The following is a 17,304-nucleotide window of genomic DNA, read 5'->3' as shown; positions in this document are numbered from 1 at the left end:
TACTTACCTCACTCACCTGTATCTGTTAACTAATGACAGCACTCCCCAATGTACATCATGTCAACTACAACTGACCGTTCGCCATTTGTTAGTGGACTGTCCCCACTTTCAAAATATCCACTTAAACACCTTTAAATCAATTGCTATTACACAGTCCAATAAATTTATTGCAGATTCTGGGAGATGATCCTAATAAAAAAAGAACTATTTACTTTCCTAAATTGTATAGGAATAGACCATAAAATATAACAGGTATTACAATGAAATTAATATTTCATATTCACCATTAGAAAGACACAATATGGCCCTAGCAGCCTATGTGTCGTTAAACTCAAGAACAACAAAAAACAACAAAGGGTAACACGAGTAATTACAGACCTGTTAGTTTAACTTCTTTTCCAGGGAAAGTAAATGAAGTAATGCAGTATCATCTAGAGAAGGCTGCAATCATACTTCAGACACAGCATGGGTTAAGGGGAAATCTTGTTTGACCAATTTTATTGAATGCAATGATGTGGTCACAAAGAAACTGGATGTAAAAAAATAAATTTGATATCATGTACTTCAATTTCAGGAAAGATTTTGATACTTTTGCACATAAAAAAAAAAAAAAAAAAAAAAAGCTGCTATACAAATTGGAGCAGTGTGGCATTAAGGGCAAGTTGCTGCTCTGGATAAAGGGATGGTTAAGTGGGAGAAGACAGAGCTATAATTAATGGACATTGCTCTTTGTGGACTAATGTTATTAGTGGAGTCCTCCAGGGTTTGGTTTTGGACCCATTGTTGTTTTATATATTTATCAATGATATTGATGAAGACATATTGGCATTTGTAACAGGCTTAATATCCAAGTTTGCAGATGATACAAAGGTTGGCAGGGTGGTTAATGACAGTAATGGCAGTATGCTACTGCAATAGGATCTAGAAAAGTTAGGCAGATGGGCTGAGAAATGGCACTTGAAGTTTAACATTGATAAATGCAAAGTACTGCATATGGGTAGCAGTAACCCCAGAGTAATGTACCAAATGTGTGGTACTACGCTCAGGTTAATGGAAAATGAAAAAGACCTGGGGATAAGTGTGTAGTCAGATATGAAGTTCTGAGCATACAAGCAGGCTGCTATGAAAGCTCATGGGGTTTTGTTAATGATGTACAGAATTTTGCTAGCAGGGATAAGGAGGTGATTATCCCATTGTATAAGGCAACAGTCAGGCCAAATCTTGAGTGTGGAGCTGCTGGAACGAGTATAGAGAAGGACAATGAGATTGGTGAGTGGAACATATTACCAAGAAAGGCTTCAATTCTGCAAAATGCAGCACGTGGAGACTAGGCACCTGTGAGCTGATCTGATTGAGGTGTTTGAGGCTTTGAATGGATTGAGCAAGCTCAATGCCGATGGGATCTTGCTCGGAGAGGACACAAATTCAAATTGAGGAAGTACGGTTGCAGAATAGATGTGTGGAAGTTTTCCTTTAGCCAGCAGGTGGTGATTGTTGGAACAAATTTTCATCTGTTGTGGAAGTTGATAGCTTAAATAAATTCAGAGAACTAGACAAACTATTGAAGGGAATGAATAGGTTTTTTTTTGTCTAATGGCAGAATAATTGTATTTTGTCTAATACAACTTGCTTTCTTGCATCACTTTCCGCTGCTAATGCTTAGTTTGTAATTGCTGCTGTTTTTATTTATTTTTTGTTTCTCCATTCAGTGAAGTCCAATGTACTTGTGTTGTGTTATATAAAAAACAGATGTTTTCTTTCTAGAGAGGTTTTACCTCTTTTTTTTTTATCCTACTGCCATTTGTCCATGACTTCATTAATTTCTTTAGTGTGTTGTCTGAAGTTTGCATTAAAATCTGCCATGATTATTAATATATATCTGAGGTATACTATCAATTTCTGTTTGCAGAGTGTGGTAGAAGTCATATAATTCTTCATCAGGTTGGTTAGAATCAGGAATATAGTTTCTTTTTATGTTTATACCTCTTTTTCTTTTTGGAAAATAGCCATTATTCTTAGTGATATTGAGTTTGATGCCTGTTAGACTTTATTTGATTCTTATTTAAAAGTATCACTGTACTCTGTGAGTTTACTCCTTCCAGAGTAATATAGCTTTCCAGAGTAATCATATCACCTATTCAGTGTGTCTTGGAAATCCCTATTATTCCCTATTTAATGTATTTCAAATTGTCTTTTAATAGTCTTTGTTTCCTGGGTATATAAGAATCTGAGTTGACTGTTGGTGTATATATTTTCATTATTTTGTCTACCACTTAGCATGTTTCCCATCTGACCCATGTGGTCAGTAGGCATATGCATCGGCTGCCCTATATGTGGTGTAATAGTCTTCATTTGTGACTGGAGAACTATTCTTATGGGTAATATTAATTTTATACTGTTATTTATCATGCAGTGTTTAACAACCAGTTGCTATACTTTGGTCATGGTGTGGCAGGGGTGATATCAATTAAAAACCAATGCAAATTTGTTCTATCTTCAACCTTTGCACAGCGATGGCTAGGTGCCTGCACACAAAATAAAATGAGAGTTTTAATCAACTTATTCTCTGAACTCATTCTAAACAAGCCCATTAAGTCATTTCATGGTGTTCTTGTGTAAAAAGTAGTAGCCAGTATCTATAATCTAATGCAAGAGCTCTCTTGCACAATTTGGTCTTGTAGGACATCCCTTTCATAAGACCCTATAAAATTCATGCTGATGTAGCTTCAGAGAACTCAGCAAACATCACCCAATATAGCCAATTAAATAATTCCCATAACACTGATTCAAGTAAGCTTTAATTTGATGACCAAAATGTGGTGTCCTGATGTGCTGAGGGAACATCCTGCACCTTTTTTCCAGAGGCACATCATCCATTAACATTATCCATCATGTTGATTCATTAGGAATTTCAGATAATGAACTTCCTTAAGGAACACAGATGATTGCACAGCATCTATTAAACTGATTTTTTTTATCATAAAAAATTGTTTCAACCTTGCTTGTTAATTATAGTAGAATTTTATTTTATTAATGATAATTTATATGATGATACTTTAATGATATTAATGAAAATTAATACGTTAATGATAATTTATTCATCATTGTTTGAAATTTTCTTAGCTGTATCAATTCATCTTTCCCCCACTCCAACTTGTTTTCTGGTAGTGTATCATCCCCATCCCTTGCTAGCCTTTCATCCCACAGGTTTTGTAGGATGAAAACCTAGGTATGAAAAAAGTGCAGAAAAATACACACATTATTTACAGTAGACTCTTATTCAGGAAATATTTGCTAATTAATTATATATCTTTGCTGGTTTCTTGATTAGTGCTTCTGTTAAATTTGTGTGTGTGATGAAATGCTTAATAAAGTCATAGTAGACAGAAGACCTATATCAAATTCAAAACTGCATTGGCAAGTAGATGGCAGCCTATGTGTTGTAAAACTCCATCACAACAACAACAGCATTAGTAGAGGCATGCTATGCAAGAAAGCAGAAAAAGAAAATACCTCCATTTCACCTATCTATTCACTCCAAATGTTTGTCTAGTTCTGCTTTGAGCTTATTTAAGTTGTTGACCTCCACTACAACAGATGGAAGTTTGTTCCACCTGTCAACCATCCACTGGGTAAAGGCAAATTTCAGCACATCTATTCTATAATTGTCTTTCCTCAATTTGAATTTATGTTCCCTTAGGTGAGTAATCTGAGCGAGAGGAAAAATCCCATTAGCATTGAGCTTGCTTAAACCATTCAGGCCCTTATACATCTCAATCGGAACACCTTGCAGGTGCCTAGTCTCCAGAAGCTGCAATTTGCAGAACTTAAGCCTTTCTTGGTAACACCAACCCTTTGTGCCACTCACCAATCTCGTTCCAGCAGCTCTACATCTTTCCTAAAATGAGGCCTCTAGACCTGTATACAGTACTCAAGGTGTGGCCAGACCATTGCCTTATACAAGGGAACAACACCCTCTTATCCCTGCTAGAAAATTCCTGTATATCATTGACAAGACACCATGAGCTACTCTTGCAGACTGTCTGCACTGCTTAGAAAACTTCATATCTGACTGCACAGTTATCCCCAGTTCCTTTTCATTCTCCACTACCCTGAGTGTAGTATCACCCAGTTGATATGTTACTCTGGGGTTACTGCTACCCATATGCAGTACTTTACATTTGTCAATATTAAACTTCAGTTGCCGCCTCCTAGCCAATCTGCTCAACTTTTTCAGATCCTGTTGCAGTAACATACTATCATTAACAACCCTGCCAACCCTTGGCCGAGCAATTAAGGCACCAGACCCTGCCAATAGAAGGCAAATACCAAACGCCAATATAATATAATACTTATGTTTGTATCATCTGCAAACTTAGACATTAACCCAGATATGCCTTCATCAATATCATTGATAAATACTGGAAACAATGGGCCCAACACTGAAATCTGAGGGACTCCACTAATAACATTAGTCCACGAAGAGCAGTGTCCATCGATTACCACTCTTTATCTTTTCCCACTCAATCATCTTTTTATCCATTGTAGCAATTTTCCCTTAATGCCACACTGCTCCAATTTGTACAATAGTCTTCCATGTGCCACAGTATCAAAAGCTTCCCTAAAATTCAAGTATATGATATCAAAATTATTTTTTGCATCCTGTTCCTTTGTGACCACATCATAGTATCCAATCAAATTTGTCAGACAAGACTTTACCCTTAACAAACCCATGCTGTGTCTGAACTATAACTGCTGTCCTAGCTAGATGATTCTGCATCGCTTCCTTAACCAGTGACTCCATTATTTTCTCTGAAGCTGATGTTAAACTAACAGGTCTGTAATTGCTCGTGTGACTCTTTGATCCCCCTTTGTGAATTGGGGACACATTTGCACATCTCCGGTCCATGGGGACCTCCCCTGAGTCCAAGGAAGCTGTCATAATTATGGCTAAGCATTTTCTTACTTCCTTTGCTGCCACCTTTTAATATAACTGGATAGCTCCCATCCACCCCAGGTGCCTTTCTTAACTTGAATTTCAACAATTTCTCCTCCACTTTATTCTCAGTAATTACAAACTCATTTAGCTCCTTGCCAGAATTTTACAAGCTTCTGGCCTCCACTACAGACCTCATGTGTCAATGTAGATGCGAAATACTCATTCAGTTTGTCAGCTAGCTCAGCAGGTTCATCAACATTCGAACCATCGATGTTAAGTGGACCATTCTGATTCATCCCCTTCTAGAATTTACATAATAAAGAAGTCTTTACTGTTTTTCTTTGCATTGTATGCCAAAGATTTCTTGTAATCTACCTTTGCTTGCCTAACGTCCTTGTGACTTGATTACAGACTACCTTATATCTATCATAGGCATCTCTGTCTCCTGATTATTTATATGCATCCCATGCATTTTTCTTCTCTCTATCATTAGGTCATCTGACAGCCTAAACCTTGAACAGTATTTCTTAGTTGGTATGAAAAGCCTAGTAGCTTCCAAGATTAATCCCTTGAATTCTTCCCATTTAGGATATGCTGTTGGTAACATCATCAGTTAGTCCCACTGTATAAAATTTAAAAAATCTCTGAGACCACTGTAGTCACCTTTATGTAAGCAAAAGCATTTCCATTTACCCCTGATGGTAGTTACATCTTTAAGTAAATCCCACATCAGTACACTCTGATAACTGCCACGTAGTAGTTCCTTTATCTGCAGATTCTTAATGCATGAAGAATCACTGTTCATAATCAGATCAAGAGTATTACTTCCTATGTTTGCCTCTCCAACATGCTGCTGTAGAAAGCAATCATCCAATAAATCCACAAAATTCATGCTAGTATGTGAGTGACCAACCCACAAGTTCCAGTCTATATCTGGGAAGTTAAAATCTCCCATTATAAGACAATCTGATTTACTATCCCACTCTATTTACTGTACAGTTGTTTATTGTACTCATCAGAGTCACTCTCATCTTGGTTTTCCCAGTGCCTGTGTCAACCAAACTGACTCAACACTGTACTGTCCACCCATGTAAACTGGATACACTTCCTTAGATTTTGTTTCTTAACTAACAGCATCACCCCTCCTCCCCTTCTATCCTGTCTGTCCTTTCTGTACACATTGTACTCCCCAAATTCCAATTCTGCATTCCTTATCTCTGTGTGAAACCATGTCTCTGATATCCCAACATCAGCCTTTGATGCCTTCACCAGCACCTCAAATTCATCAAATTTATTTACTATAATCCTAGCATTGGTGTACATGCAAGTATACATGCACCTATTCTTACTCTTAGTTACCCTAACACAATCCATGTATTTACTTGTTCCTTGATGACTCCCAGCAGCCCTTGAAATCTGCAGTACCTCACTTTCCAGGCTGCTGCTCATTCCAATAGAAGCTGTGACAGAATCACTTTCACTTCTTCCCGTGGCTACTGTTAATCTTTTAGTCAGTGAATCCCCCCTCCCCAAAGCTGGCAGTTTTCCAACCCACCTAACACTGCCTCGATAGCATCAACAAATATTCTTGCCCCCTTTCTATTTAAGAGTATCCCATTCCTGTAGAAACAATTTCACCTGTAAACAAGCACAGATCACACTGAGAAAAATTCTACCTCATGTGAGCCTTGCACTATCTCTCCAGGGTCGAATTGATTGAAAAGGCTCTCGTCATATACTCCCTCCTATCATGTCTGGGCAGAATTGCAGACACTTTCAAATTTAACCGTAACTCGCGACATTTTTTTCAACATTGACCTGTACTTGTTAAGTAAGTCTTCAGATCCCCTACTCTTAATGTCGTTAGTGCCAGTGTGTACAACGTTGCCCTTTGTACCCTTAAAAGATACGTGCTTTACAACTTAATCAACTTTTGCCCCTGGCAGACATACTCTGGTCCTATTCCACCTATTCATTTTGCACAGTATATTTCCCATCTCCCTGACAGTAGAGTCACTGACAATAACCAGCTCCTGTAGGACTAGTGCATTCTGCCCTGAAAGCTGCCGCCGTGTTGCCTGATGATCAAGTGCAAGCTCTGGCATTGATGTGGGCAGCTTGAGAGCTTGATGGGTCCCCCAATTTAAGTCCTTTGAGAGCATCTACCCTGTTCTTCAAGCTCTCATAATGGTCCATAACAATGCTGAGTTGGCACCTAACTCCTTCACACTGGTTACGTCGAGCACACACAAAGACATCCCCCCCTTGGCAATATCATGTCCCGTTCCAGAAATCCGCAAACATTTCATAAGTTACATATTTTTTCAGGCTGTGATGCATTGGAGAATTGCCCCCTTCAGTTCTCCCCCGAGCCACAGTACCCCCATTACTTTGTGCACGTTGCTTTGCTGCTCTATCTGCAGCATGATTTCCATTTAAATATGATCTAATTAATTAACAATAAAAATTAATAAGGTTAATAAATGTAATTGATCAATTTATTATATTATACCTGACTATACAAAATTATACTAAGCTAATGCAGTAATATGTATTATGTTATACCGTATGATACACTATGGCCATAGTTGCCGATGCGCCTAATAAATCCCCAAACAAACAAGCTATACTGTAACAATCACAATGTTAAATTAGTTATATCTTTTGCATAATAAGCCAAAATAATGCTTATTTATTACAATTAAAACCCTACTATTCTTCTGCGCTACTGTTTACGCTGTGATATTCCAACCAAAACACTGATACAATAGCGTTACAAGTAGCAAGTTGTAACTTACAAAGTCACTAGCTACGTTTTAAAAAATATGCTAATAAGCTGTTTAATCTATTTGTAAAATACAAATTAATATGTTAACTAAACAAAAATACAATAAAATACAAAAGATATATACCCAAAAGGTGATTAAAACCTTCAAAATACTTATTATTTTGCCTACATATATATATATTACATATTTTTCCTACTCCCCATGAGCATCTCATGAGTCTTTAATAGGCACACTAAATCAAGTAGCAATTATAATTTTCAAAGTAATACTGCACAGTACTGCAATATGCTGCAAAATAGTTACATTTAAGATTAAATAATAAGACAAAGTACTATACTTGGCATATAAGTCTGCTTACTTTCACCTGTCAAAATTTTTATGACATTTTTCTTAGTTGTGAATTTTGAGTTGCCAGAGTTTTGAAGGAAAGACATTACAGTGATGCAGTGGCTTAGGAATGTTGCCACTTTATGTAGTGGCAACATTCCTAAGTCAACAAAGTTATGATTGCATCTTTCCTCTTTTTCACATTGAGTCATTTCAGCAAATAACAGTATATTCATTATTTCATAAATGATTTTAATTAAGATTTTGAAATAGAATCATTACATATTGACTGGAATTTGTGGGTTGGTCACTCACACACTAGCAAGGCTTTTGTGGATTTATTGGATGATTGTTTTCTACATCAGCATGTTTGGGAGGCAACTAAAGGGAGTAATACTCTTCATCTGATTATCAGTAGTGATTCTTCATACATTAAGAATCTGCAGATAAAGGAACCACTAGGTGGCAGTAATCACAGTGTGCTGAAGTGGGATTTACTCAAAGAGGTAATTACTATCAAGGGTAAAGGGAAGAGTTTTTGCTTTCGTAAAGGTGACTATGGTGGTCTGAGACAGTATTTAAATTCTATTCTATGATAGATATAAGCTGGTCTGTAACCAAGTCACAAAGGAGATTAGGCAGGCAAAGGCAGATTATGAGATCTTTGGCAAAGGATGCAAAGAAAAACAGCAAAGAGTTTTTTACCTATATAAACTCTAGAAGGAAAGGGATGAATCAGATTGGTCCACTGGACATTGATGGTTCAACTGTTGATGATCCTGCTCAGGTGGCTAACAAACCAAATGAGTATTTTGCATCTACATTCACACATGAGTTATTCAGGGAGGGGGAATACCAGAGGTGAATTAAACTCTGGCAATGAGCTAGATGATTTTGTAATAACTGAGAGGAAAGTGGAGGAGAAATTGTTGAAGATAAACATAAAAAGAGGCACCCGGGGTGGATGGGATCTATCCAGTTATATTAAAGGAGGCAGCAAAAGAAGTAAGCAAACCCTTAGCCATAATTATAAGAGCTTCCTTGGACTCAGGGTAGGTACCCATGGACTGGAGATGTGCAAATGTGACCCCAATTCACAAAGGAGGATCAAAGGGCAACACAAGTAATTATAGACCTGTTAGGTTAACTTCTATTCCAGGGAAATTAATGGAAGCACTGCAGGATCATCTAGACAAGACTTCAGTTATAGCCCGGACACAGCATGGTTTTGTTAAGGGGAAGTCTTGTCTGACCAATTTGATTCTATACTATGATGTGGTCACAAAGGAACTGGATGCAGGGAATAACTTTGATATCATATATTTGGATCTTAGAAAGGCTTTTGATACTGTTGCACATGTAAGACTGCTGCACAAATTGGAGCAGTGAGTCACTGGGGCCAAATTGCTGCTATAGATAAAGGGATGGTTTAGTGGGAGAAGACAGAGTGGTAATCAACGGACACTGCTCTTCGTGGACTAATGTTATTAGTGGAGTCCCTCAGGGTTCAGTGTTGGGTCCATTGTTGTTTTCTGTATTTATAAATTATATTGATTATGGTATATCAGGCTTAATGTCCAAGTTTGCAGATGATACAAAGGCTGGCAGGGTTGTTAAGGACACTAATGACAGTATGCTGCTGTAACAGGATCTAGAAAAGTTGAGCAGATCTGCTGAGAAGTGGCAAATGAAGTTTAACATTGACAAATGTAAAGTACAGTAATACCCCGAAGTTACGCGATAGGTGGGTCCGACGAAAATCGCTTAAGTCGAATTCGCGTAAATCGGGGTACAACTTTGCATATAAATACATATAAATTTTGTTTAATTGGGACCAAGGACTAACAAAAACACTAGTTTAAAATAAAAATATTTAATAAAATTGCAGTTATTTATACATATTAATACAAATTATGTATTAAAAAAATAAATGAGTTACGTAAAAAAGTTATTTCGATGTCGATGGCTTCATAAAATCTAACAAATTCGTCTGATGACACAGCGCCTTCTTTTTTTCACGCAGAATTTCTTCGTAGCAAGCTAATAATTTTTTATTCCTTGCTTTGTAGTTATAACGCGTTCTTCGTTGGAGTCTATATTTTCTAAAATTTTTAAGCCCTTTTCAATTGAGCTGAGACCTGTCAAGCTTGCAATTGTCATGTGCTTTTCTGGTGGAACTGGGTCTGAAGTGTTGGATAATTCAGTGACGTTTTGCTCACGAATCTCTATGAGCTCATTCACTGTTTAAAAGAAAAATATTTAATAAAATTGCAGTTATTTATACAGTTGGTTATACAATTGCAGTTGGATTCACTATGTGAATCCAACAGCTCATTGACATCATCACCATTGGCTTCCAAATCTAATTGCCTGGCAAGATTAACAACTTCTGTCATATGAGCGACATGATCAGTTTCTGGCGTTGTTTTCGTCTCGTTTTTGAAAAAAAATGGACAAAGTTTCTTCCAGACACCATTCAATGTTTTTTTTTGTGAATTTCATCCCAAGATTCTTCAATGATTCTTACGGCATCTAAAACATTGAATTGTTTCCAAAAGTCTTTAACAGATGTCTCACTATTTTGTCTCATAGCTTCATTCAGACGTGCAAATGAACGCCTCGTGTAGTAGGCCTGAATGTTTTGATGACTCCCTGGTCCATCGGTTGAAGCAAGCTGGTTGTGTTTGGAGGCAAAAACACAACTTTCACACATCGGTCGAAATTAATTAGGGTGGCAGGAGGGTGATCAGATGCATTGTTAATAAGAAGGATCAATTTAAATGGAATCTGTTTAGACTTGCAATAACGTTCGACTTCAGGTATGAAGTGGTGACCAAACCAGTCCTCAAAAACGGAAGCTGTCGCCCAAGCTTTATGATTTGACTTGCAAATCACTGGTAAGCTAATTTTAGATATATTTTTTAAATCTCTTGGGTTTTCGGAGCGATAAATTAAGAGAGGTTTTAACTTGCAGTCACCAGCTGCATTCCCGCCGACCATCGTTGTCAGTCGGTCTTTGGAAACCTTAAAGCCTGGAAAGTTTTTTTTATTCGTGAAAATGATGTAATTTCCGACAAAAGTTGAGCACGAATTCGAACGGACACATATAAATATAACAGTTGGAATGCAAATTCTTGTATATGTGTGCAGCTCATGCGGCAGCAAAGTTGAATTTTGTTCATCTTTCGCTCTCACTCTCCGCCGTCGTACCGTATATCGATAGCATATGAAAAACGACCTTGAAGACAGTGGGCGGCAGTGTTGCCAAACGAAAAAATCAAGAACCGCGTAACTCCGAGTTTGCGTAAGTCCGGGTATTACTGTACTACAAATGGGAAGCAGTAACCCCAGAGTAATGTATCAACTCTGTGGTACTACACTGACAGTGGTAGAGAATGAAAAGGACCTGGGGGTAATTGTGCAGGCAGATATGAAGTTTTCTGAGCAGTGCAGATGGTCTGCAAGTGTAGCTCATGGTGTCTTGTCAGTGACATACAGGAAATTTTCTAGCAGAGATAAGGAGGTGATTATCCCCTTGTATAAGGCGATGGTCATACCATACCTTGAGTACTGTATACAGGTCTGGAGGCCTCATTTTAAGAAGGATGTAGAGCTGTTGGAATGAGTACAGAGAAGGGCAAGAAGATTAGTGAATGGAACAGAGGGTTGCTCTTATGAAGAAAGGCTTAAGTTTTGCAAATAAATAAATAAATAAATCTTTATTGTGAAGTAGAGTTACAGCACAATATCCCATCAATGTGTCTGGAGACTAGGCACCTGCAAGGTGATCTGATTGAGGTGTATTGAATGGTTTGAGCATGCTCAATGATGATGGGATTTTTCCCCTTGCTTAGAATAATCACCTGAGAGGGCATAAATTCAAATTGAGGAAAGACAGTTGTAGGACAGATGTGCAGAACTTTGCCTTTAGCCAGTGGGTAGTTGATTGGTGGAACAGACTTCCATCTTTTGTTGTGGAAATTGATAGCCTAAATAAATTTAATGCTGAGCTGGACAGGTATTTGGAACGAACGGAGGGGTGAAATGGAAGCTTTTTTTTTTTGGCTGATGCTGCAGCAGCTTGCTTTCTTGCATCGTATGCTTCTACTAATGTTAATATACATTCCCTACTTATTTGATCAAAATAAAATTACAGCTTATCTTTTTGCAGGATCTAGAAGCTTCCAAATGTTGGGATTGAAAATCACTCAATACAGCCACTTACTTTACAAGAGTTTTTTGTTTGTTTCTGTCTTTATTTTTTATTAACTAGGGGAGAAAAGTGAAATATTCATAAATGCCCAAGATAAGTTTTTCTTAATTTAATAATTAAACCCCTATGCAACCACTAACGAAAAAAAAAAAAAAAAATCATAAAAAATTGTGTGTTAGTAAAATATTTTTTAAAAAAATTTTGAAGAGAGCAGATATTTTATTCTGAGGAAACTCTTTATATTCAGTATTCAGAATACCTGGAGAGGTAACAAGATATTTTAGGGAAAGTCATTTTTGAAAATGCTGTGTTCTCTGATACATAAAAGCCTCTATAGTTTTTTGTTTTGTTACTTATCTCAACTTTGCTCTTGCTTCAATTTGATTATTCATTTGATAGATTTTTCAATTCTAACCCTTCATTATATATAGTCTTCATAAATATAAATTGTGCTACTGGGCTCAAAATTAGAGTATTATAAAATTGAATCCAAGTTTCAAAAAAGCATATTACCTTACACTGGCACTTGCAGTGAACAGACCAGTTTGTTGTTGTTTAACTTCAGATATTTCTTTTTTATTTAGAAATTTTAAGTAATATGTTTTCTTTTCATTAAAAAAAGTGTATAACTATCAGAGAGAGAGATCATGGATTTTATCGAACTGCCATTGTTAGAAAGACCTGTAAAAAAGCATTTATATACTCTGTTCACTTAAACTTTAATCCTGACACATATTTGTTAGGATTAAATTTTTAAAGTGAGCAGAGTATAGTAACAAATATGAAAATAAAATACAAATTGTGAACAAAGGAACAGACCTGAAAGATGTCAGTGAGCAGAAAATATATTTTTTATTTTCAGATTTGAACCTAAAAAACAGTTATGTCAGTACCCTGCTTTTATTCTTCAGAATTTTATTCTTTAATGCTTAAAGGCACTATCATAGAAAATGTACTAATTCATATTGTCATTGACTTGACTAATAAGAGTACAGTAGATCGTCAGTTATCCGGAATAATTGTCAGACCTTTTCCAGATAACAAAATTTTCTGGATAATCGAACATTAAGTAAAATTAAATAAATTCTGTATTAAGGTAAAAGAAAAAGATTTAGTGTGAAACAAACAAATTTATTTAATTTAAAAAATATATTAATAACTTATACATAAAAATTCGCACATTTACATATGTATACACAGGGTGCCTCAAAAATATTGGTACAAACGTTTAGGGGAGGTAGGTAACAGCTAAAGAAATGTGAATCGCATAGGAACCCATAACCGGAAACGTCATGGGAAAGTAGTAGCAGAGGCACAAGAAGCAGAAATGACACAAGACAGTAATTAGTGGCAAACATTTATTTGACATAATACAAAGGGTACTAGGAAAGTTTTGCAATATGACGCAACAATGAATCACAGGAAGCTGCTTGTTGCTGCATGTTGAGACATGTTCATACGTGCATAGTAGCCGCCGCGCCAAGTCGATGGGCTCAGTTATTCATTAGTAGTGAGAGTGTAAAGTGCTTGCGATGGCATCGTGGTCACGAAATGAGATAAGGACAGTTTTGCGGTATAATTTCGTGCGTGGTTTAACCATAGACCAGTGCTTAGAAGAAATGACTCTTGCACTAGATGATGACTGTCCACATCGTACAACGATATTCAGGTGGTATAGAGAATTCCAAAGGGGAAATTTCACTCTGGAGGATTCTGAGAGGCCGGGAAGGCCACGAACGTCAGTTACGGAGGAAAACGTTACTGCTGTGAGGAAAATGCTTGACGAAAACAGGCGAGTGACCTACCAACAGATAGAGGATACTTTGGGCCTAAATGCACCAGCAATTCGTTCGATTCTGCAAGATCATTTGCACGTGAAGAAACTTTGTTCTCTCTGGGTGCCGCATCAACTGACTGAAGAGCGGATGACACGACGTGTGACTTGGTGCCGGGAGATGTTAAAAAAGTTTGATAAGGGACAATCTCGGTATGTGAACAACATCGTGACAGGTGACAAGACTTGGCTGTACTATTACGATCTGCCGACCAAGGTTCAAAACAAAGTTTGGGTCTTTGATGATGACGACACACCCGTAATTGTCAGAAAATCCCGATCTGTAAAGAAGAAAATGATAGCTGTATTTTTCAAATCGAGTGGAATTGTGGAACGTGTCGTTTTGGACACGCAGAAGACAGTCACAGCTAAGTGGTATACTGAACAATGCCTGCCTAAAGTCATTGGATCTATGAAGAACCTGCGGCCAAAGTCAAGAATGGACACCTGGTACCGCCATCACGATAATGCTAAAGCTCACCGCGCCAAAGCCTGCACCGAATATTTGACCACGACAGGACTGAAACTTCTCGAGCACCCTCCCTACAGACCAGACCTTGTTCCCTGCGACTTTGCACTGTTCCCGCATGTGAAAATGAAGCTAAAAGGGAGGCGGTTTTCCAGTGATGAGGACCTTCTACGGGCTTGGGACAACGAGTGTGCTTTACTCCCTAGTGAAACTTGGCAGAACTGGTTTAAAGATTGGTTTCGGAGGATGGAGAGGTGTATTGAATGTAGAGGAAATTACTTTGAAAAAATTAAATAAACAAAGCTGTATTGCAAAACTTTCCTAGTACCCTTTGTATTAACAATGGAGTACGAGATGGATGCATTTCATGATGTTACAACAGATGTGCGAAGGTTCCACCATGAGACGCGATGCATGCGTGACACCGACGCAGCATGGATTGGCAGACACACCTGGAGTTTCTTTGACAGTAACAGCAGCGCAGACGAGTCTCGCCACGAGATCCATTTCTGTCTCCACAGGCGATTCATACGCGATAAATTTGAGTGCCCTCCACAGAAAGAAATCAAGGCTCAATAAATCAGGTGAGCGTGGGGCCAGGCAACGGGTCCACCCCGGACAATCCATCAACACCCAAAACGCCTGTTCAAATGGTAACGAACACACCTTCCATAATGGGCAGGCACCCCGTCATGTTGAAACCAAATGTTGCATCTCACATTTGCTGGAACATCATCAAGTAACCCTGGTAGAACTTGTTCAAGAAATATCCGATATTTAGCAGAGTTCATGCAGGATGGTAACAGGTATGGGCCGACTAAGCAGTCACCAACCATACCTGCCCACATGTTTATTGCGAAGCGATGTTGTGCCACATGGGGGCGCACACCGTGTGGGTTGTCGTGAGCCCACACACAAGCATTGTGCTGATTGAATAATGCCTTCCCAAGTGAAATAAGACTTATCCGTGACCAAAACATAAGCTGGAAAATTCAAGTCTTGAACACTTTCTTGGAGAAACCACTGCACAAAAACCACACTCGCAGGATGATCCTGGGGGAGCAGTAACCGAATGCTTTGGAGATGAAAGGAATCGTCATGCCAGACACGCTGTACACTGCAACGAGACACTCCTAAGGCAGAGGCAACAGCACATGTGCTGGTAGTAGGATTATTCTGGACAGCATTCAACACATTTTCTTCCATGGCGGGAGTACGTGTCGAACATTGTCTGCCCACACTACTCCTGTTACCTCTAAATGACCCATAATCGCACAAATTTTTATGCACACGCACAAACAAATGGTGATCTGGTACATGTCTGTCTGGGAAGCGTTCTCCATAAATTCATTGAGCGGCTCGTCCATTGCCCTCTGCTAATCCATACACTAGGTGCATGTCTGCCAGCTCACAGTTCGTATATCGATGCATGCTCTTTGTGCGGCGACTACTGCTTAAACGAGTAAACCAGAAATTTTCCCTTTCGCGAACTGATGAACAGCGCCGTGTACCGACTTATGGTGGCGTTTCCGGTTATGGGTTCCTACCTCCCCTAAACATTTGTACCAATATTTTTGAGACACCCTGTATATATATTTGGATAGGTATTTTATGTGAAAAAAATTGTAAATCATTTTTTTAAAATAATGTTTGATTGTTTTTTGTTTCATTTGTTGTGACCTATTTTTTTTTTGCTGCTAAATCTCTGAAGTTCCTTAATAATATCAATTTGATTATGATGCATTCTGCCTGGTTTTCTGCCCATTTCACTGCTGTTTCTTTTCGTTGACATTTTACTAAAAAAAAAAAAGTGCGAAAAATAATAAATCACACAGTTTTGGGCTGATGTTATTCTTACCGAATCTGGAGCTGAACTAAACATAATATGAAATGAAGAGGACAAAATATGTCATGGAAAATTGGGTTCATGGAAGTGAATGACTAAACTCTATTACTCATGGTTTACGAGAAAACCCATCAGTTCTAATCTAACATTTCACCAGATACACAACTTTAAAAAAAAAAAAAACAGAAATATTCTCGTAGCATAATAAACATTTGTCTCAAATACTACCATTAATTAAAAATAAAAAAAAGAGAGAAGAAAAATCAGCCTTTCAAATTATTATGGATAACTGACATTCTTATTTCTATTGCAAATCTTGGAGATATATGATTTTGATTCAAATTATCCCTGAATTTCTGTTAAAGTAAAATTGTATTTAATTAAATATATAGTGATCTTTGTTTTAATTAATAAAAGAATTATTCTGATAAGAGTTTCTCTTATTTTCATGTTTAGTGGCAATTGATTTAATAGTTCAAGCCATTCAGGATTTACTTCTGACCCCACACGCTAGCAGAGCAACTGACAGTCAGAAAACAGCAGCAAATATGTTGGAATCGTCTATCACCCGACCGCACTGAACTTGTTGAAAAAGTGTCTTATTTAATGTTTTATGTGCATAGCTCATGGGAGCAACTAATGTAAAAAAATAGCGAGCAGTGACTAAACTTGTTTTTAATAATTAATCCCAGTACAAACAAATATTTTATTTTTAGAAAACTGTTTCTAGTCAGTATTCAGAATACCTGGAGAGGTAACTTAAGATATTTTAGGGAAAGTCGTTTTTGAAAAATGCATAGTTTTCTCTGATACGTAAAAACCTCGACAGTTTTTTTTTTTTTTTTTGTTTTTTTTGTAACATGTATCTAAACTTTGCTTTTGCCTCA

At 37.6% G+C, this 17,304-nt stretch overlaps 1 protein-coding gene across 2 annotated transcripts in view; it reads left to right on the top strand.

Annotated features, from left to right (window-relative positions):
* Window positions 1-17,103, top strand: part of LOC150087913 (uridine-cytidine kinase 2-B-like) — a 151,507-nt gene extending 134,404 nt beyond the window's left edge. The window contains exon 7 of one of the 2 annotated variants that reach the window (XM_090370510.1): window positions 16,874-17,103. In XM_090370510.1, the coding sequence (XP_090226636.1) occupies window positions 16,874-16,998 (125 nt within the window). In that variant the 3' untranslated portion in view covers window positions 16,999-17,103. The remainder of the gene's footprint in view (window positions 1-16,873) is intronic. The other variant, XM_090370511.1, reaches the window with a different exon arrangement.
* The last annotated feature ends 201 nt before the right edge of the window (window positions 17,104-17,304 follow it).

This window comes from Mastigoproctus giganteus, chromosome 3, assembly GCF_048544385.1.
Source record: "Mastigoproctus giganteus isolate SK-2022 chromosome 3, ASM4854438v1, whole genome shotgun sequence".
NCBI lineage: Eukaryota > Metazoa > Arthropoda > Arachnida > Uropygi > Thelyphonidae > Mastigoproctus > Mastigoproctus giganteus.
Note: the sequence above shows the minus strand (reverse complement) of the source record. Positions and strands in the feature narration are given on the sequence as shown.